The 23580-nt window shown below is 39.1% G+C and overlaps 1 protein-coding gene across 3 annotated transcripts in view; it reads left to right on the top strand.

The window, feature by feature from the left end:
* ARPP21 (cAMP regulated phosphoprotein 21) overlaps positions 1-23580 on the top strand; it is a 160255-nt gene that overhangs the window by 82767 nt on the left and 53908 nt on the right. The window contains exons 12-16 of one of the 3 annotated variants that reach the window (XM_033132278.1): positions 1616-1653; positions 3538-3594; positions 7666-7895; positions 14445-14678; positions 22000-22181. In XM_033132278.1, coding sequence (XP_032988169.1) covers positions 1616-1653; positions 3538-3594; positions 7666-7895; positions 14445-14678; positions 22000-22181 — 741 coding nt within the window. Of the gene's footprint in view, positions 1-1615; positions 1654-3537; positions 3595-7665; positions 7896-14444; positions 14679-21999; positions 22182-23580 lie in introns of those variants that run through there. The other 2 variants (XM_033132273.1, XM_033132274.1) reach the window with 2 other exon arrangements.

The following is a 23580-nucleotide window of genomic DNA, read 5'->3' as shown; positions in this document are numbered from 1 at the left end:
TAGAGTCTCAGTAATTCCAATACCCAACGAGATCATTAGAAATGTAACTGAACTCTTTCCAACAACAAGAGCTGAGATGTAGCAAAGAATTGAATTCATAATGTATCTCTGAGACAATCTCATTTTCTTTCACATACCATGACTTGACTCAAGCCAGTAGTAAAACCAGACTAGAGCAAATAAAGACAGTAGGATAGTTCGTATGCTGTGAACGTAGCTTCCCAGGAATAATGTCAGTGGCACACTCTTTGTGCTTATTTCCCTTTATAAAATTAAATGTCACATAGAAAACGGGCATTTTCCAAAAAGCTTTTTTCTGAGTTTACTAAAGTGTTTGCTTTTTGTTAAATAATGTTTTAGCACACCTGATATTCAGGATGCATTTAAATAAATGCACAGAGGTTAAAACAGAAATGGTTCTCGAGATGCCCTCACTGAAATCCTCAGACCACTGAGAAAAATATTATGTCCAAATCTAGTGCTTTTGCTTAGTGGAAGGAAATGATTTATCCAGTAAAATGTAACGAGAAACCAATATCCTGCTTGCCTCTCTGAGCCGTGGTTACATTAGCACCATCTTTGAATTTAAGAATTCGATATTGAAAAATCATTATTATCTCTTTAGTTTTATTTTATCTTCAAATGGACCTGTGACGTTTCTCTTTTTCCCTTTAGCAGGTCACTTATTCATCAGTTAGAAAATCTACACTATGATACGGTGTATATATTTATGTTTAGAAACTCTACTTTGAAACTACTTTTAATTCCGAAACACAGTCACTATATTGTAGGACTATTGTACCATATTTTGTTCAGACTTCTCTTTTTCTGTTCGTTAAAATTTAATTTGATCTCCCTTTCCTCAGCTTGTAATGATAGTGGAATCTCATCTTCCCTACATTGCGTATTACACACAAGATAGTACAGAAATGAATGCTAAGGGGATGGAAGCTAAGGAGAAAGTCATTTGTTTTTTGTGTGCGTGTGTGAAAAACTAAGAAATCTTAGATGGAGTCTGACATTTCTTTTTTCTAATTAGCTTCATTTTGTTTTCACTTGTCTTCTGCCACACTCCCCTTAAGATTGATGGCGTCTCTTCAGTTTTGAGAGTCTTGCAGTCAGTCTGTTTATTTCATGAGAGTTTATCATTGCCAGGTAATACTTGTGGCTTTGCAGCTCTCCCATCCTCAGGTGGATCGTGCCAAGTTTGCACGCTCTGCTTTGATTTGAACCTGCCATTTTGGCTCTTGTTGGTGGCTGCATCTCTGCAGCCCCAGAGGAAATCGCTAGTTCAGGATCCGATGGTCACACGTTCCTCCAGCAGTTTCATTCACAACATCTCTCTTCTGACCTTGATGCTGAACGGGCTAAATCTGTTTGAAACCTGGAGATGCTCTGATGGAAAAGTACCGTGTGCTGCATGAAAATGGTTTCCATTTCTAACTCTAACCTATTTTTTTTCCTTTTTTATTTCCATTTTTTCTAAAAAACGGCACATATTTTTCTTAATTCTTCTCCCCTTGGAGGGGAAAAGTAGTTTTAAAATCAGGCAAGGATTTGGGATCCCTCAGCATACCCAGAACGTCTGATACAATGCCTTTGTTTTATTTTTCAGTCAGTTTGCTCCCAGGAAAGCCTTTTTGTGGAAAACAGGTAAAATGAAATTTGCTTTTTTGTGTCTTTAGGGGAACAAAGTCTGTCATGTGTGTCCTGTATATTCATAGACATATATACCCCATATATAAGTGCACGCTTGAATATATGTATAAATAAATACATATATCTATGCATGCACATATATATATATATATATATATATATGTGCACATATATGTGTTATTTTACATGTATATAAACTATTATGGGGGAAAAAAACTTCTCTCAGTTACTTCCAAACATGAGTTTAAATATCTTCTTTATTTAACGTCTCAACTTCTGGTTTTTCCTAAGGTCTAATTCCTACTACCTTCACCAGGCATTAAAAAGTATAAATGCTGAGACAATGTAGGAACTTGCAGTTTCATTGGCTATTGAATAGGCTGCTAAAAGTACTTGAATGTTTGGTATTATTAGCCACATATTGTGCCCCATGATTATATGTAGCTATACCAATAATAATTTGAATAATATTAAGTTTCTCATTCTAAACAATGTATCAGTCTTCACAAAATGCCCACCTTGGATATCTTATCTAAGCTGGCCTCGATTTAGCAATATACCTGGCTTGGGAGTTAGTAGTGATAAGTGATTGTTGTGAAATGAGTGGGTGATAAAATTTATGCAAAGTCTTGAGCATAAGAGCAGAAATTTTTCAAATTTAACATATACGTCTAAAAAAAAGTTCTAAACTGACATACGTATTAAAATGCTCCATTGATTTAATTGCAGATTTTTAAGGGGAATTAAGGAGTTCCACATTTGCTGTGCTGGTCACATTTAAGATGCATCAAAATGGGCAACTTGGAATAGAAATATGGTATCCATTAAAGAAGTGATGGTTAATTTCATTTCAGGTGTCTGCTTAATGGGTGTACCCATAAAATTGATTAAAATGGAGACCATTTGGTTAAATTCTGGTACTTAGAGAAAATTTAAACTGGGCATTAGAGATAATTGCTAAAAGAGAAAAACTGCCATCATTCATATTAGCAATTAGAAACTTTTAAGTAACCAAATCCCACAATGGGATAAACTTCTTTTAGAAGAAGACATGAAATTAGAAAACAAGTCTACATGAGGCATTCAACGCAACCTTAAAAATCCATGCAGATTCAGACAAGTATTCCTTATTTACAGTAAAGTTAAGAATCCATAAGCATTAACGTCTTAGGGATGATTCTGAACCATTCCAAAATTCTATATCCTTACCAAAAAGATTGAGTGAGCATTTATTATTTAGTTTAATGGGAAATCTTATCCCCTAGTCTTCTAGCCAATCATTTTCCCCTGCTTTACTCTCTAATCTTATTCATTTACTTAGGTTTTGTATAAAAAGACTGCTAATGTACTTAAGTGTCCCTTCTATTCAAATTAGATTATATTCGTCAATACAATAATTGGTCATACACATGCATTGCATATATGAACAAGTTTTGACATTCCCCAAAAGCAAAAGTCTAACTGAGTAAATTTCCTATAAAAACAAATATGTTTCTTGGATACCTGTCTCTGGAATTCCAATATTTCACTATGCTCAAGAAATAAAGAATAAGTTTAATAATGCTCAAAGAAATAAATCACAACTAATATGCTTAATTAAGTATGTATTATATGTATATAAATTTATTTCCTTATCCTCTCCTCTTCCATTCGCTCTATGTCCTCTTCTCTTCCTTTTCCCTTATCTGGCACCAGTGTTTGAATCCTAGGGTAGTGAAAACCATGCTGCCATTAATTTATTATGGCAAAATTGAACATCACGCAAACAAAACAGTATATGGGGTTGATTTGCAAGATAAGTGTGCTACAGTAGAGTACACATCTATTTAGTACCCTTAGGTTTTATATCATAAAAATCATGTTTTTCATTTCCGGTAGGCTCTTGGAAGACAGTAACATATGCAATGAGACCTATAAGAAAAGACAGCTCTTTCGGTTGGTATGGTTTACTTTTTTAAAACTGTGTTTTCAGATTAAGTGGCAAAATCAATGTTAAATATAATTGCATTAGTGTAAAATATCTCTGTTGATGAAATAAAATATGTTTGGTCTTTGTAAAGCTTGTTACAGAGCTAATGTTGAAGCCATATTGGATAATGTAAGATACGGGACTGGGAGACCATTATTTTGGATACAATCCTTTAGGGTTCTTCCTCTGATTTTCCTCAAGGGCTAACTTTGGAAGCACACTGATTTAATATTCACAAATCAACTTTGATGAATTTCAGAGTTAACATTTCCCTGACAGGTTCCAAATGTATGTACGTTCCCAACACTGGAAACAAATCAATGATAACTCTATTTGAGTATTTGTTTTTTAGCTACTACTATCTATCATAATATTTCAAACAGTATTTTTTCAAGCATAGATTTTATTTCTAAGGAAAGGTATGGGATTGCTTCCAATCATAATGAACTACTTAAATCAAGATATATACATATTTACACACATACACACATACATATATATATATATATTTATATATATATATATATATTTACCAATAATATTAAGGTATATAATATAATAGTATTGTAACTCGATAACTATAATATAATAATAATATATATATTTTAAGTTATAAACTAGGTGGGAAGCTCCATGAAAGCAGAGGGATTAGACCCATTTTCTCACTACTCTATTAAATGTATCTCTATGAAACAAAGGATACACAGTGCTGTATATATACTCAACACCTAATACATATACTTATGTGTCAGTGCTTTTATGAATATTACGATTCATCTGTTGTAGGAAAGATAAAACAAATAAAACAAACAAAACTCTTGCCCACTTAGGAGCAAGAAAATGTCAAAAAAAATAAATGATGTGTGTGCCTAGAAAGGATCTTTTTGCAGTGAATCTGAACTTAGGATCTAATCATTAGAAAAGGTACAGTAATTTGTTCCCTTTATGCTTTGACAGAAACAAAAACTGGATTTTTTTTAACTCCCTTTATATTTTTAGGTTTAACTACATAGTTTAATGCTTTCCTCTTCTGTCATTAGATACTTTTCACACTTAAAGATTAAGAAAATAACTCTGCATTTTTCTCTTGAAAGCCCAAAGAAAGACTAGATTTATTAGTACTCTTACATTCATATACTATGACCTGGTTTGCTTAGACAATATCGATAAAATATGGGTTCTTGCCCCATATAGGCCCATTAGTTTTACGTAGCCCCAAATAAGGTCCCTAGCAAGAGCTACTATCGACTCAGATCAGCCAGCCCAAATATGGACACCATTGCCCACCCAAATCACCAAACATAGAAATCCAGGAAGGTGATCTGGCACAGAGCCATCCACACAATATAAAATTAATTCCAAGTGCACAGCATACCTCATTTGGGCAAAAAGAAAATGCCATGCTCAAACAACAAGGAAAATAAATGTTATCAGTTAATCAGCTCAGAAAGAGAACTTAGAGTATGTGTTTTATGAGAACTCTAGGATCAAATTCTAGTTACATATAGAAGGGCCAAGTCCTCTTTATGACTAGACATCTCATTACCATTGTCTTCTTGGTTTCCAATAGGAGCGACTAAGTGGTCTAAGGAGTGATGGAAAGACACCTGGGGATATGTTTATGATGTTCATGATTCCACTCCCAAGTAGATATAAAACTTAATTCTAGATCTCCCCTTACCAGTGTTAAAGAGAATAATCAACAGAACATTATAAAATATTGTTTCAATGTGTAAATACCTAGAGGTCATAAACTAGAATTAGACGTATTGTTTTGAATCTCATTAGTGGTAAACCTCTAAAGCAGCAACTTAAATTCCCTCTTTTAAAATGCACAGATCTTGACTTAGGAGGAGGATTGGAGCTGACTGAGTAGAGGGAGAAGAAATTAAGGAAATCTTAGGTTGCCTTATTGGCCAGCGGATGTGGCACAGGTCTAGAGGAAGCACCCAATGTTCTAGAAACATCTCTGCCAGAGTGAAGGGTGTAATCTACAGCACACTGGTTTGCACCCAGAAATAGTGGTGGACACCTCCTTTGTAGAGAAAGGCCTCGGCAAACTGGCATTTAGAGGAAGTCTGGATTCCACCTGTAGAGGTGCAGAGTTCATGGAGGAAAGGGATAATTGAAGCAGAATTAGTTCATGCCCACGCAGAGAGCTTCCTTCTGACGCATTCTGTACACTGAGGTAGGGACTACCCCCAAATATTTTCCTATAATAAATATTCCATATTAGCTACAAATGAGATCATTGTCGCATCTCTTGTGCATTCACAGTTGCTAAACAATGATTTAGCCAGGCTTTGTCAAATTCATCAAAATTATATGGGAAAAGAATGAAGTTAAATTTGGAGATTGAAAGGGAAACAATCAGGAATCGAAAAACTGCTAACCTTTCTAGCAGAAAAAGGTAGTTTTCCTCCAGGCTACCTCTTCTGGCTTTCTTGATTTTTAAAGGAGTTTAAGAACTAAAGTCACCTGGCCATTGGTGAGTGTCTGATACCTCCTACTACACCTTGTCTTTTTTTAGATGGTCCTTGTTTCTAAAACCAGTCATCTTATGGTATACTGAGAACAGAATGTTTGTAAGAAAAAACATTGACAAATGACAGCAGGGCACTGCGTGCTTTCGTTTTGTGAGTTTTCTGTTCCACTTCCTCCCCTCACTTTACAAAGTTCTATCACAGATTAGCTATTTCATTTTTATTATCCCTTAGGTCCCTTTACCTTCTTAGGTTTTTATGAAATAAAAGAGAAAAGTTTAGAAAATAAAGTTGAAGTAAAACCTAAAATTTTCTGTGTATCCTCTGTACAATTCGGTCGGTGAGTATTTCAATCAGATACACAAACGTCTAACATCTCAACAGTCCATTATTGTCTTTAGGAGCATATTTATTTCACAAAGCTAAATGCTCACATCTATAAGATGTGGATGAAGATCTGAGTAGATCATATTGCCCAGTGATATGAAATTAGAGGTTATATCTGTTGTCCCTGATTTATGAACCCTTTACTTATTTACAAGCTATGAGAACCTTAGGATATTTTAATGATCCATTATTTCCAACTGCAGAAAAAGCTTTGAAACCATTAACTAAGTTACTCTTTAAGCAGATTGGAAACCAATGAAAATGCAAATTTCATCAACTTTCTCTAGAAAAGACATGCAGTCTTGCACACTGCTTAGAAATTCGCTGGAGTCTTCAAAATCCACTCTGGATGTTGGCTCTCTTCCAATAAGTTCACTCTTTCTCTATTTGAATTTTCAACAAATGTGTTTTGTCACCTATGGAGGTTTTTTTGTTATTTCCATTGATCCCTTTAGAAAGGTTCACATCAGTGTAGTGTTTATACTGTTGTTGTTACCACAAGCTTTTCCATGTGAAAAGGATTAAAAGGCTCTTCCCTCTGCCCCTGAAGGTTAAACTCACTGAACATAATTCTCACCATAGCCTAACAGTAATTTCTGTGATTTCCGTGCTGTCTGTCAAAGCCTTGATGAATTCAGATGCACAGTTCATAAAAATTAGAAAATAAATTAATAAATGGCTTCCCTGGAACCGTGTGCATTTTACCATGGTTCAATTATTTAATGCTGAATGGAGAGACAAAACTCTTCTGCTTTGGTGGAAGTTGCTTTTAGGATCCTCCGAGATCATAATTGTTTCCAAACATTAGTTCAGTATTGATTTTGTCCAGAATTTATCCCCCTCTCCTCTCCACAACAGAAGTGAACAATTATATTTTATACCGTGGTTTTCTAGTGTCTCCTTCATTGGCAGAGGGATCACGTGACATTTCTAGGTTTATTTTTTGTTTTTTTCTGTTTGTAACATGAGTGTTATGTGTGATGCGTATCTGTCTGTACATCAGTGAGGTATTTATAGTATTGTTTGTGAGGCAACAGGTTTCATGGAAAGAGTTGCCCAGATGGGCCTCGTGTAGGCAACTCTTCCAATAAAGGTCCCATTCTATGTCCATACTGTTCATGGAAGCTAACACTGTCCCTGTGCATCTTTCTGATGGTCGTGCTCCAGGAGCAACAGAGATGGCTCAGGGAGAACGTCCGGAAGTCGGCAGAGCAGCTCCGAGAATGAACTCAAGTGGTCCGACCACCAAAGAGCCTGGAGCAGCACAGACTCTGACAGCTCCAACCGCAATCTCAAGCCCACCATGACCAAGACGGCGAGTTTTGGGGGCATCACGGTGCTGAGCAGGAGTGATAGCAGATCCAGTACCAGGAGTCCCGGGAAGCTGTGCAAAACAGGTAGTTAGTACTGACGGGGGTAAGTGCTGTGGCATTTCCTGAATTCTACACAAGCTATAAGGTTCCCTCTGACTTCGAGTTAATTACTAACATTAATTACAGGTAGAGATAGAGGTCAGAAAGTGCAGCTTAAATACTAGTACTGCTTCTTGCTGTGTGCCTAGGAACAATTATTAACTATTTTACTCATCTAGAAAATATAGGTTATAATGGAATATTACTCTAACCCCCCTCAGTAGATTGCTGTAAGTTTAACTTCAATTATTTATATAAAAATGGTTACCAAGGCACATGGCAGCTATTTTACAAAGTTTAGGATTTTTTTTTTAATTTCATACCCTGATTTATCTCTTAAAACCACATTGTAAGATAATTATGGTATGAGTAGTTTCCATTCCTGCTTTGGCATACTGTTAGTATGATCCTGGTGAAGTGAGTTAATCTGTTTTTGTCTCAGTTTCCTCATTTGAGAAATGGGAATAATAATAGCACCTCTATTGAAAGGTTATTAAGACCAAGACTTAATATACACAAAGCAATTCAAACAATGCCTGGCAAGTTACTAGCCCTCAATAAACACTAGTTCTTGTTTATTTTTATTATTACCATTTAATGTTTTCGTCCCTCCTTTGCAGATAAGAAAAGTGAGCCTCAAAAGATTTAGAGTTTCCACGTAGTCAAATTCCAGCACCTTTTTTTCCCCCTTTTTTTTCCCCCTCTAATTGAATAGTGATCTTTTGAGGTAGGTAGTTCAAGCGTGCACGGACAGTCTTTGGGAGGTGCATGGCGATGAGAGATGTAGGAGAACCATTCACTTGAAGCAACTTTAAACACATAGAGACATCAATACTGTGGAGTTCACATTAGTCTGCAAAATACCCCAGTGGTCTGCCATTACTACCTCTTCTGTCTCCCAAGAATCTCTCACCATTGTTTTCAAATTATTTTCATGTGTTCATGATTCAAATACCTCATAAAATCCCAGGAAGGTGACAGAGGACCATTCAAGAGCACTCTGTGAACTTCAATTTTTAGTTTAGTACGTATCGTAATTGTGTTGGTTTGGTTATGGTTTTGCTTCAGAAGTTTGGAGGCCCTGATTCTCAGCTAGGGTGGGGGTGAGAGCTGTGATTCAGGGACAGGCTGTGGATGTCAGGTTATACCGGTGGTGCATTCACAGCCTGGTGTTGCTGGTGAGTGGGAGGCCAAGGTCAGGTGGGGGATGGTGAATGGAGAACACCAAGCAGGGGTTAGACATGGGCTATCTAACCTAGACTATGAATATTTTCCCAACCAAAGGTCACATTCACTCTAGGGCGGGGACTCTATGAAATATAGACTCATTATGCTAACTGTTTAACATAATTATGTTGTTGACAAATGCCTCCTGAGAAATGATCTCATGTTTTCCTACCTAGGCAGGAAATTAATAGCGTTTAGTCACAGTCACTACTTGGTATATCTTGCTTCTTGGAAAGATCAGGTGGGCTCACACTGCTTCTGTCATTTTTGTTCACCAATTGGAGAATTCTTGATTTCTTACTCTAATTCATTGCTCTTATATCCGACTATTGCATCAATTGAAGTCAAGAAAATCCACTGTGGTGCACTTAAGCGCTTGTAAACTAAGAAAGGTTAAATAGTTTTAAATCTCCTTAAAAGTCAAAAACCAAGTACCTTAAACGGCTTACTTAAAAATTCCAACACACCAAAAGAGCGCTTATGATTTTTAAATTAATCGTCATTCTCCATGCACCAACCCCCAATCACTTCCAAAGCAAAACTTTTTGGAAACATTTAACACACTTTAAGAATGCTAAAATGCCATTTTCTTTGAAGAATGATTAGAAATTGTAAGTGCTTCAGACATTTTTTTTTTCTTTTAATCTAAGTGTCTCCATTTGAAAGCTTGTCACGGTGCAGGAGTGGAAAGCAAAAAAAAAAAAAAAATTAAAGGAGATCAAGATAGGTTGTCAAAACAAACACAATTTCCCAAGATGATTTTATGAAGCAAAGCTGTCAGTTTTGCTGTCGTGGAGCTTCAGAACAGCACAAAGTTTCCAGTTTTTTTACCTCCTTGTTCACAGTGGAATTGCAAACTTTCTTTTGACCTTTCAGAAACCAAGTCTGGAGTTGTGACATTTAAGCTACTCTTCTTCCCCTCTAATTACATAGGTTCAAGCTTTAAATAGATAATAACGACCTTTTTTAGGTGGGAAACATGTTTCCCTATATTTTGGAAAAAGCGTATTATCCAAGTCTGAACCCGCAAGCACATTCTCTTGGCCTGTACTGCCTTTCCCTTATGGTATCCCCCACACTGAGCCCAGTAATGGTCACCTAACAGGTATATGTCCAGCACACACCTATGGAGGGAAATGATGTCATTGTGTCATTACATCCTCCTTGTGAAGAGAACTGGAATGGTGGAGTTTGCACTGCAAACTCTGCTGTCTCTCAATAGTGGCGCTGTGATTGAAAAATAAGACGATGACATCTATTTCAGTCCACACTGGCCAAACTTCATTGTTTTACTATCATCCCTCCCTCTTGATCTGCCGTGCAGGGGTTCTCTACTTGAACTTCATGAGCGTCACATGAAGCATTTCTTGAAGCACAGACTGCTTGTTCAGGAACCATGCTTTGAGAACAACTTCTCTAGAGAAATAAGACGCTTTTCTGTTTTGTTTCATCACTGTTTTGTTTCATCACTGTTTCATCACTGTTTTGTTTTCTGTTTTGTTTCTTTCATCACTACTGCAAATCATTCTGGATATTATCTTCTTCATTGTAGTTTCAGATCTTTAGGTTATTCTGCTTGACTCTGACCCTTGGATCTGGAAACATTTTCTTAAATTAAAAAAAAACCAGCTTATGTTTCAGGGTCCTTCTTCAAGAAAAATTGTGTTGGGTGAGTTAAACAGGCAAGGGAGACTTTATTCATAACTATTGCAATTGGAGTCAAGACTATTACAATAGGGGAGTTTTGCTGAAACCAAAGGCAGGGGAGTTTTTAAGTGAGCTTGTGGTAAAGTACTGGAGGACATTAGAGATGTGATTGGTCAGTTTGATTAAACCATCTGTGTTTGCTAATGGTGTTTATCTAAGGCTGGCTCTTACTCTACCACAGAAACTGACAGATAAGGGCACGATTTCTTGATGATTACATTTCAAAAGTACGGCTCCCAAATGCTTAAGTAAGAGATTCCTGGGTTGTAAAACTCATAAGTGCTGGGAGAAGATTTACATCTTAAGGGAGCAAAAAGGGAGGTAAAAGACCTATGACAGGAAGAAAATTGTCTGAAGTCTAGCTGAGCTAAGGGGCCCTCTAAGGCCACCATCCTCATTATCACTCATCATTTAGGTTGGTGGCTTACATTTTACAAAAGAGGATATTGAGGTCTCAGGAAGGAGTCACTCCCTGAAGAAAACACAACTAGTGCTTTGCAGAACTAGAACCCAAACTCAGGATGCTTCCTCCCTCGAGAGTGACAGCCTCCCTGTACTCGAAGCAGATCTGCCCATGCCCTTCCCCTTCTGCCCTGCCCCCTTCCCAGTTTTCCATTTTGTTTTGTCTTATGATTTCTTTTCCAATCTTTTCCCATTTTCCCCTTTTCCTTTTTCTTGTTTCTGTCTTGAGTGTTCACCTGAGTCTCTCGCTCGGCCTCCCGACACCTCCCACAAGCTGCCTCTTAGGGTCCAGCTTTAATTTCTGAGCACGCCATTGACAGTAGCATTGAATGTCTGTGCTATGTCTCCTAGAACTCGGCACAGACCTGTTCAGGGCTCTGGGCCCCACCTGCCTCTCGTTTCAATGACTCTAGGGAAAACATAGGACCTGCTGGCTTAGAGCATGTCCATGAATTTGTGTTGCCTCAGTTTGACCTCAGACTCCACTAACTGCCCTTGGGAAATTTACTTAACATCTCTGAGGATCAGTTCTCCTCTTCAAAATGAGAGTACTGTGAAAATTAGATTGGATCGTTCATACAAAGTGATTGGCACAATGACAGTGGCCAATATTTGCCATTGCTGTCATGAAGTCCCTGAACGAGGAAACAAAACAAAACAAAAAACCCACTTTAACTCTCAGCACTCAAACTAGTCAAGTTCTCAAATATCAATTTTATTTTTTAAAAGAATCTTTGAACAATTCTAATCCCGTGTCTTTTATCACCATTGCTAACATCCATTTTTTGATCAAGAATTTCAGTAATGCTGGCTGTGGGTAAAATATCGCTTTCTCTGATTCTGGGTGCTTGGTGCTTACAAGCTGATCAAAGCTTGTGATGAATCAGTCAGAAAGGCCTGTTCCTGAACCTGGTGACATGGTGACGTCTGAGCCACCCCTCCACGGAGGTTTGACTTTGTCTCCATCTTTGCAAGTGTTGAGAGTTTAAGCTAAATTGACTTCCTTCTTTACTTCTTTTAACCTGTGGGATCAAATCATTTGCGTCGTATTTGCACTGTCTCCTTATTGTTCCTATTGAAGCAGCTGCCTTTCCCCAGCTGATAGAAGGGACATTGTAAGTCAAGGATTGATAGCCATTTTCTGAGAGCCAAAATGAAGTCACTCTTTGAGTTTGATTGTGGCACATCAGTCTGCGTGCATCAATCCCCACCCCCAGCACACATACCCATGCCCGTACTAGCTCACCCCTCAAATCAGTTAGGATGTGCCTCACTGGACACAACTCTTTCTCACTGTCTATGTCCTAGAGATGGACGTGGTCACTTATGTACGACCTTACATGTCTGGGGACAGGAAGTTTTATTGTATTATTACCATTGTTGTTATTGTTGTTGACTCTGTACTAGTGTCAAACTTGGACTGTCACATCACATCACGTGGGAACGTCCTCAAACCAACTCTAGTTTGCATTGGCGCTGTGACTTCAGTTTGACCTCAGGTCATAACGTCAGCAAAAATGCAGTCTCAGGATTACTCTTAGCATTTTCAAATTTATTTTTCTCCCCATATGTTATTCAGAAGCCCATCAGTATTTAAACCAGGTAGATAGAGCATCCTGAACTGACCTGAAACTTTACCATTATTAATAATCAAGTCATGGAAAAAAGCAAAGATTCTCAACTGAGAACACTTGTGGCCATCCATGGTATACACATATGTATGATTTCAGGAGGCAGTTGGGTCATGGTTAAATCTAGATCAGTCTGCCAAGATCAAATCCCAGCTCTGTCATTGTCTAGCTATGTGAGTTGACTTGAGTTGTCTAACCAGTCTATGCTACAATTTCCCTATCTATATAGGCAGTAACAGTACTTACTATTAGTGTTTAACCAAGTGCTCACACATACTAAATGCTCAGGAAATATCACTGTCCTCTAAAAGTATCACTCTCCAATGGCCCCTCTTCTCTGTAGTCCCATTACTTACGTTGTAGTCCTATTACTTATTTTAAAAACACTTCCAGTTTAACTGAAGGGCACATTTTAGAATCTTGAAAACAATGTTAACTATTCCTTATATATATAAAGCTTCAATGACACTAAAGAATGCATTTTTAATGACATAAATCAAGAGTTGTGGGCTAATAATTTAAAAAATTCCCTGTACTACATTCTTGCAACCTACGATATCATCCAAATCATCTATTAGTTTGCATTCACAGATACAAAAATGTTGCTTGGTGTGTTTTCTCTCCAATGCTTGGGTTCATATGCAGTGCCCAGAACAGCCATGGTCAAGGGTGCCAGAGCTGCTTGGCTCTGATTACAGTGAAGAGTGTCTAGTACCTAATGGACATTGAATGTAGCCGGTGTTTCTTTGTCCACAATAGAGGGAAGGGAGATAATCGAGGATAGATTCCATCTTGGGGGCTTCTGCACACTGATCCAGTTACCTACATGTTTGAGAAATCCGCAGTCCACAAACATCCCCCTGACTTGACTCTTCTGTGCCAACTGGAGGATGCTCAATCGTTGCCATAAAGGCCAAACCCTCGTTGGTCCACCTCGTGGCTGTATTAATGACTTCTGTGAATATGTGAAATAGAGAGCAGAGCCTAAGCACTCCCAATAGGAATGATCCGATTCTGCTCCATCTGGAAGAAGAGATTATTTCTGACGACGCACCTTCAAACTGAGCTTTAGGGACATTGAAGAACCAGTACGTTAAAACCATCTGTGTGATCAGCCCCTCCTAGGACTCCTCCTTACACTGTAGTCTCTTTAACTTCCTTCCTAGTCATTTTATCCGCATGGCTCCAGCTCAGGAAGACATTTCCATAGCATTCATTACTCAGCGTGATGGGAGTTTTCAGGCACTGAGTTCAGGACACCACTTACCAATTCATCACCTCGGGCACGTGAGAAGGCCGAAAGGAAATACTCATTCTTAATCTCTTTCCTTTTAGGAAATTGACACAACGGAAAAATACGTAGTAAATATTTCAGTAAAATGTGAGCCCAAAATGTGGGAGGGGCATGAGTTAATCTCCTCCCGCAGCACTCACCTCAGATTCTTTCATGATGGCAGTATTTAGAACCAGAGTACTTGAGTGATGTGTTGGTTTGTGTCTCTGGTAGGTTCTGAGTCGTCCAGCAGTGCGGGTTCCTCAGGATCACTGTCCCGCACCCATCCCCCTCTCCAGAGCGCACCCCTGGTCTCAGGCGTTGCACCCAGTTCTCCTGGCTGTGTACCCTATCCGGAGAGTGGAATGGGGGGCCAGGTTGGTGCCAGCAGCACAAGCTACATCCTCCTTCCCCTTGAAGCTGCAACAGGCATCCCGCCCGGAAGCATCCTTCTTAATCCACACACAGGTTAGTATATTTCCTCTGTTTTGGCAGGGCCACGAGACCAGACTTTAGTTCTTATGTTCAATCTTATACATTTACTAGCGAGTTTTCTGAAAATTCCGGAGCAGGAGACCTTGGTGCATAAACTGCTATGAAAGGTCTTGGTTTAGGAAGAGTAGATCTATAGCTATAATCTACATACCTCCATATTGATATCAGTATTGATATAGGTGTATAGATACAGATACTTCCCAGAAATAGCTACTTTTCTCTCTGTCCTCTCTTCACTGACCACAGGTGTTTCATGTATTCCCAAGAACTAAGATCAGAGATTGTTGAGTGGTGAACTGGGATATAATAATTAAAACTTTGTTTCTCAGAATAAATCCATGGATAGCCTGTTGTGATGTTAAAAGTGTTTTTTGCATCCATGATATTTCAGAAACGAGATTTTTAACTGGGACACATAATGATCAGTAACTATGGAAGTTGCTTTCTTACCTTGCAACTTCACCAAACTCCTACTGGAGATTAAGGATTACCAGTGGTGAAGAGGATACAGAGAGCAAATTCTTATGTATTTTAGAGGTTTTAAACCTAGACTAGTTTTGGTGGGGTTTGGAAAATTGCTAACTTCATGTTGATAGCGTCTACCATAATAAATGGCCATTGGTTCTTGATTTTTCAGTTTCTCTAGTGGTCAGTTAATCTCTGTGCTGATTCCAAAGGACCCAGAGCATTGAGAAAATAGACTGATGAATATCTGCTCCATGGGGGAAACTTCTCAGTGTGATGAGGGGGCCAATGTTCCATGTCTCCAAAGCCATTTGGCAATATCTGCAGACATTTTGATTTTCATGACCTAGGGAGGAGCGGGCTGCTACTGACACCTAAGATTGTAGAGACCAGATGCTACTAACCATCCACAATGGACAGTACAGCTCCTTACAACACAGGATTCTCCAGCCCGAAATATCAGTAGCGCAGTGGTTGAAAAACCTTGGATTGGAAGGTTTGACCTTGACTAAGTCACTTCCTTAGAAGCCCTTATAAGTGATTGGAAAAAAAATTGAATTGTCTTAAAATATTTCTGAGGTTTGCTTTAGATTATTGCAGAGTATTTCTTTGATTAGCTAAACTTGAAAATGCAAAACCGGATGTGAATCTCATAAAAATGATCTGAGTCAATCTTCTCACACGTATAGTGCTACTAGTAATTAGGAAATCCAGAGAAACATGAGAATGATAGTAAAATAGTTACTTGAATAATTGCCACATTTTCATGAAAACATATGGCACATTCTCAAGGCATGGTGTTTGATTGAGACATTTTGAAAATGCCATCAGCTTCAGGGAAAAGAAGGCATAATCATTTTATTGAAAACCATTTGAAAGCTTTCTGATTAGATGCTTCTAAGGAGAATATTAGATCGCTTTTATTTTATTTGGATCATTGTAAGCTCTATAAAGGAAATTAAAAGAAAACCAGAATCATATTCATTACTCTGGGCACTGATCGAAGTGTGATATGACTCTGCTGGCTTAAATTCTTTCACTTTTAATACAGATGAAGGGCTTGCAGACAAAAACACGCACTAAGCATTAGTTATGAGCAGTTTGTTTTAAGCAAAATTACAGAGTGTTTCAAAAAAGCTCAACAGAGTATTTTTAGGGTATAATGCAAGAATATTATTTGTAATGATAGTGTGGCTGTGCACATGTGTGTGTATATTATTATCTGCAATCTTGTTTACAGAGAAAGAAATAAAGTACTGTCTGGTGCCAAGTCCCAATTCTTATTCATTGGATGGAGTGGTTTAGAGCTGTTATCAAAATATTTCCTTTGAAAAAGGATTCTCACTAAGGAACAGGATCTAATAACATTGTTGATAGCTTCACCATACATACTTCTCTGATCTGACAAATGCTACACATTAAAATAGACCTAGTCCAAAAGAAAACTGTATTAATATGTTGTGTACTGTGGTTGAGTGGTGAGATGTAAGGTGACCGTGATGTTTCTTCTCTTACATAACGTGTTTTGTTTTTGGTTTTGTTTTTGTTTAAATTGAAAATATGCAAATGCAGGTGTGTATACATGTATGTGTGTGTATGTGTGTCTGTGGTGTGCATATGTTCATGTCTGTCTGTCTATCTACTATCTATCTGTCCATATCTGTCTATCTATCTGTCTATCTAATCTCTTAAGCTGGAAATTTGCCTCCTTTGGTCTGGAACTCATCTTTCTCTGCCATTGCTGTGAACTCCTGAAATCCATACTTCTCATCTTCTGCCAAATATATGGCTTTGGTGTTAGGAACCAAGAGCATTGACTACTTTGCTGCTCTGTGGGAATTTTCCTTGTGTTTATTTCCTTTTTGTCCAGCATATTTATAAGCTCCTTGTAGGGAGGAGCCTTACTTGGCTACTTTTTTTGCTTCCCTAGAGTGGATAACAAAGTCGTCTTAGGCAAATTATTAGGCTCAATAGTTATATATTATCGAAATATTATCTACTACCCATTATATATGTTGATATGCATGGGGAGCAGTTTTTCATCTGATGTCTTATATTTGAGAAAGTTGCGCATGTGTAACTTGATTAATTAAATATCTATCTTAAGCAGGAATAAGACAAGCAATGATTTGAAAATACTAAGGTACCTACCCATCCTGTCTACTAAATGAAACTTCCTTGGGCAGCACAATAGCCTTGGCTCTTACTATGTACTAAATATTTGGCTCCCTGAAACCAACCCCACCCACAAATATTCTTGCAGTTCCCCAGGCACAGCCATGACTTTTTGCCTCTCCTAGGACTGGGCTCTCAGCTGGTCTATTTCTAACTCAGGACCTCTGGCCTGTTCTTTCTTTGCTTTTCAGACATCTGGATGAGTGGGTTGCTGAAGAGGTTCTTTTTCAAAGTTATCCCTCTGTAACATCTTCGTCCTTGCAGGGCAAGCCTGGGTTTGACTCTTGAGTTTGATCTTCCTCCAGCTGTCTTGGACTCAGCCTCCTTTTGTAAATTTTTAGCAGAGAGTTCATCTTTGTTTGGCTATTTTCTTTTAAATCAGTGCTATCCAGAGATGCTAGCAGCCTTTGGTGTCCCTCAAGTACTTGTTGATGCCCGTATATGTTGTGGTTCTGTTTTGCTTTGCCTTCATCTGGTACAAATGCATAAGTGTATGATGTAAGAGCATGCCATCTGCAGAGATTTCACTCTGAGTAGCCTCGTAGGGCTGGTCTGTTCCAAATGCCGCTGACGGGCTTCCATGACCCTATCTATACGTTTTGTTTTTCACAAAACTTTTAGCATTTATTTATTCAAACTGCTCCACGTTTTTTTTAAATGCACCATAAAGTTTTGATGCACTATCTATAAAACATATCTTTGCAAGATCTGAATTCACCCTTGACTATCCGTGAACAATAGTGCATCAAACAATAATTTCCTTGTAATTCGGTTGATCACCTTTTAAAAACTAAGAAAGGCAAATCTCTTTTCCTCACCCACTCTCTTTCTTTTAAAATCAATGCCCTTTGCCAGGTACATGGCAGAAACGCTTTGGTTGTTAGGAACCAAGAGCATGTGACTACTTTGCTCCTTGTGTCCACTGCCCATGGGTTCAGTGACTTGTTACCAGCACATTTATAAGCCCTTTCGAGGGAGTGCTCATACTTAGTTGTGTTTTTGTTTATGTTTTGCATGCTGAAGGGTAACAAAGTCTTAGTTACTGTGCAGGTAATCAATAATTCTATGTGAGTACAATAAAATCTGCACATTAGACGTGTTGATGTGGGAAAGGGAGAAGTTCTTCACCTAATATCATGTATTTGAGAGAAATGAACTCACTGCATTAAATCCTTCTTTCTGCCCTGGCTGAGCTCACAGCACCCTGAGCTTACCTCTGTCTTTGCACCCTCTTCACCTATGCCAACACACATGCCGGGGGTGCTGGGCACACACAATAGTGTATTTCCTGACTTCCAAGCTGAATAGTCCTAAGGCCAGCTAGTTTTCCTTTCCCCTTTGGTCTTCAGCAACTGTCATTCAAACTAATTGCTTGTATTCAGTGGTAATTGCATCTGGATTTGTTGTAAATGGTAGAATATTGAGAGGTGATCATTTTCTGATTTGAAAACCAATAGTTACACAGCGTTGCTCTCTTAAGAATTTGTTTTTGGTCTGTTTCCATCTTATTTCTTTCATTTTCCTCAATTATTTTTACCTCTCCTTGGTGAGCATAAAAATCAAACTTTTCAGAAGAACGTGCCATCTCCCTCTCCCCAAGTAAATTCTTAGTACTTTATATATGCAATTATTTAGAAACATTTCTGTCTTCTGCTCTACAGCATATTAATATTTCAAACAGGAGATCTAAAATTTATCACAAAGAACATCTGAATATTGTGTGGTTACGTTTTTTCACCTTAATTATGGTCATTTTTTTCACACTCCCCTGGGGTAAATTGAAAGTCATGTAGAATATAATAGATTCTTTCTTTTAGCTTCCATCTTTGTGTGTATGTTTTTATGTGTGTTTGTGTAAGTACAGAGTAAGACCGATTTTTAAATAATTTCAAATAATGTTGCTGTGAAGATTTTTTTTTAATGTTAGGTATCTAAAAGTTTTATCTTTTTAAGAGACAAATGAAAGTGGGGTGGGTGGGTAGGGGAGCAATTAAAGATTAGAACACTATATGGGCTGATAGATTTTTGAAAATTGGACTATTTTTCCATCCTTTCCCAAGTTACTGGTTTTTGGGGGGGAAATGAATTGCAGATTTTAAATACAAAAGAAAGTTATTTTTACAAAAATAAAATATATAAAACAATATGAATTGATGGTGATAGGAAAACAAGTATCCATGAAGAATATTAGAAAAAAACACCACTAAATTTAGTCATTGTTCTGTGACCATAATTCTGGCACATTTGCTTTTCCATCACAGCACATTGTGATTGGTTACGAAACTGTTATCAGAACTTCCGCAGTTCTGGCAAGTATGTTCATGAATATGCAGCATCTAAGGTATCTTGTCGCATACCCACAAATATCGTTTGGCTGGAAATTTCTGGTAATAGTGGGGAATGCTAAGCTCCCATTACAGTTCCTAACTGAGCTGAAGTCAAGTCCATCACTCTTTACCTGTGAGCATTTTGTTTGGCTTCACTATAACCCCAGCATTTCCCTCCCCAACCTATTACAGTTTGCTTTCTTAATGTCATTTATAAAGTGCACAGGTGAAGTGCATGATGTACACACATCTGACGTGGAGCCTTGGTAAATATTTACATACATGAACACCTGTGTAAACATCACCCAGAGAAAGACAGAGAGCATATCTAGTCTCCCAGTAGCTTCTATTGTGCCCTCTTAGAGATCCCGCTATTCTGATTTCTGGTCCATAGGTCAGTGCTGCTCGAGCTTGAATGTAGTAGAAATGGAATTATACAGGAGCCACCCTCTTGGGACTGGTTTCTTTCAGGTAGCATGCATTAGCTAATTCGCTTAGCTCCTATTTTATAACGGTCTGTTCTTGTTGAATAGCATCCAGTTCGTTTTTACTAGAATACTGTTTCCTTTTCGGTCAGTTTTTACATCTTCCCTCTCTGTCCTGTTCATTTTGGGTGCTAATTTTCCTCATATTACTGGTGATCTTCAGTTGTTCTTCATATACATTACAAAAGAACAAGGCTGATTTCCTTGCCCACGATGTGCCGCTTACCATGGGTAAGAGTACTCATGTAAGTCCTGCATACTGAACACTGTAAGGACAGGCTATGGGCTTGGGAAGAACTCAGCACGCTGGCTCTGCCATATCCTTGATACCAAGAGTGGGGAGGTTCTCCTCTGAGATCCTAACCCCATGCTGGGAGTCCTTCTCCTCCCAGGCATTTTCCTCAGGTTCCTAGAGACTATCTCCATGGTTTCCACTTGGGGACACTCCCTTCCCCATAGGGATGTGGGGATTATAGAAGAGGGAAGAAAGGACTCACAAACCATCCCACAAACACTTTGCCAATCCATTACTCCATATTCGGATCCTGCTCATTCTTTATCTACCAATCCTGGGTGCAATTCCACCTTGACACATGGCCCCCACCGCCCCTGACTTATTGTGCATTGATTAATAATTTTCAGTGGATGACTGGATTTTTTTCATGGTACCTCCTTGTACCAGGTACTCATTATGCAAACTTGGATAGTTCAGTTATTTGGTGTAAATGGGAAGTGAATGGACTTTGCAGTCATATTGACCAGGTTCTCCCATTTTCCTGGTTCTCTCACTGTTTTTTGTGTTTCTGAATAAGTTGCCTGGTCCTTCTGAGCCCTAATATTCTTGTCTCCAAGGTGAGATGAGGTTGCATACCTGTAAGTTGTTGGAAGAGCTAAGATCATGCATGTCAGGTGCTTGTCACTGCGCCTGCCACATTGAAAATTGATCTGTCCTCTCCTTTACCTTCCCTTTCCGCCCCCTTTGCTCTCTTTCATTTGCTGTCTCAGACTCTTCTCCTTGCACTTCCTATATAACCTTTCTGCTGGGCCTCCATTTCCTCTTCTGAAGCACAGGGAGGTGACACCTTCTTTCCTCACAGAGCCATGATAAGGTTCCAATAAGACTAGTCTGTAAACTATAAAATACTCCCCAAATAGTAGTAATTATAATAGTGAACTATGCTATTATTTCAAAAGGCAAAATCAGGTATTTTGCTTCATCATTATAATATGATCCTGCGATAGGTTTATTATGCATCACCTTTAAAATCTAAACCCCCATGTACTCCTGATTATGTCTATTCAGAGAAGTGTGAGTGAATGGATGTGATATGTTCTGTTGTATAAATATTTGTGGAAATGATAATGATACTGAATTGGGGACGAGGCTAGGAGAAGCAAAACAAATGTATTGGAAAATAACGTGTAACTGAACGTAGCTAGAATTGCATAAAAGGAAAGCAGCCCCCTCTCAGGGTACATTATCTCGCTGATGGCTGTAAGGTACAGGGCAGCAAAACACAAGGCTTTGTGAAGATTGCTTCTCCACAGGCTTTCTCCACTGGGTGCCACTGTACATAGATGTACTTAGCTTTGGCAAATCTCCCTGAGGTGATAGATTTCTTTGCTGCTTCTTAAATTGCTCTGGGCTTACACTGTTATCTGGTTTAGCCGGATGGGTCAAACCCAGTCAAGTTTTTGCATGGGCGAAGGTTCTCATGTCCTAGATTTCCACCGCCCTGTCCCTCTACCTTAGATTGCTTTTCAGATATCTATCAGAGGGGTTCTTTCTGCCAAAGGAGAGGTTGACAGGCTCACCTGGACCAAGCTATGATTCCATTGCAGGCCAGCCCTTTGTGAATCCTGATGGGACCCCTGCAATATACAACCCCCCCACCAGTCAGCAACCCCTGCGAGGTGTGATGGTGGGGCAGTCCCAGCAGCAGCCACAGCAGCAGCCCTCACCTCAGCCACAGCAGCAGGTCCAGCCGCCACAGCCACAGTTGGCAGGCCCACTGGTCACTCAGGTAAGGAGTTGCTTGGAAACCGGGGAGGAGAAGGGCTCCGAGACGAAGGCTGCAGAGTCCTGAGGACAACAGCACATCAGGGAGAAGGGATATTTTCCATCGGTGCCACCTCCGTTTACTCATAACTACAACCTTGCAGCCTAGAAACCTCGGTTGCAGGTTGACAGGATTTCATCTGGAGCCTTAAGTTTGGGTAGAGATGAGTGGCCGATCCGATGACTTGCATGGTCAGAACATGCTACTAGGAAAAATGAAAGACAAGTTTTTTCTTAGGTCTAGATGCTAGTTTTATGTCTCAAGGAGCCTATCTTGGGAACTGAGCTCATGTTCCTACCCAGACCATTGTATCAACTTGCTCACCCATTCCCAACACAGACCCAGTGTTCATATTTGCAAAGGGTTGGGATTAGTCTTTATCAACGGGAAGAATAGAAATCAATTCATTGCATGGTGGCCTGGCTGTTCATACTCCCCTTAGAGAGATGTCGTGCTGCCCTCCTTTGCCTCAGGACATGGAAATGTCCACAGAAACCTGAAGTGTACCAGATAAGTTGCTGGAGTGATCCTTGATTTAAATATATATATTTTTTCCTCACTTCTTGGACCTTGGGCAATATTTTAGACCCAGAGGGTCTAACCAACAACAACATGAAAAGTATCGCAATACCTTCTTAAAGGAATGGTCACTGAGCAAACGAACCTCCGTCAGGCCTGGTGGGCTCCAGTCCACATGGCTTTGACTTTCCATTGGTGGCTGGTCCCTCTCTCTGAAGTGCACGGAGCTAAGAGGACCAGTAAGGGGTGATGGTGGCGTGCTTCACATATGGCAGCGTTCCTGTGGGATTTCACCCCCCAGTGTATCCCTCTTACCTGATTGGCTTTTTCTTTCCTCCAATCTGTCCAGGGGCTGCAGCCTTCCTCCCAGTCAGTGCAATACCCAGCAGTCTCTTTTCCTCCCCAGCATCTCCTGCCTGTGTCTGCAACGCAGCAGTTCCCCCTGGTACTGTATTACATGTGTGTGACTTTTGGGAGCATGTTCATTAGTTTTACTACCTCCCCGTGCTAGGCTGGATGATGCTGGGTGGGTGCCCTGGGCTAACAATGAGAGGTATGTGTGTGCGTGTCTCATTCCAGAACATTGCAACCCATCTTCCATATCATGGTTTTCTTTCTGTCATCTGTTCCATGTTTAGTGCTTCTGCCATCTGATACCCTTTTACTTTTAAGAGTTTCCCAGTGAAGCAGGAATTGAATGCCCTCAAAATTAGAAGTCAGAAACATAGAGACACATGAACTTGGTGTGAGGGTTTGGGAAATATCTTAAAGTCAGTGTTGAGATGGTAACTATCATCATCCCGCTGTCCTGATATAGGTGTTTTCACATCCCTATCCCCCAATT

The sequence above is a fragment of the Rhinolophus ferrumequinum genome, chromosome 17, assembly GCF_004115265.2.
Source record: "Rhinolophus ferrumequinum isolate MPI-CBG mRhiFer1 chromosome 17, mRhiFer1_v1.p, whole genome shotgun sequence".
Taxonomy (NCBI): Eukaryota; Metazoa; Chordata; class Mammalia; order Chiroptera; family Rhinolophidae; genus Rhinolophus; species Rhinolophus ferrumequinum.
The sequence above is the reverse complement of the archived record's forward strand: the minus strand, read 5'-3'. Positions and strand labels throughout refer to the sequence as shown.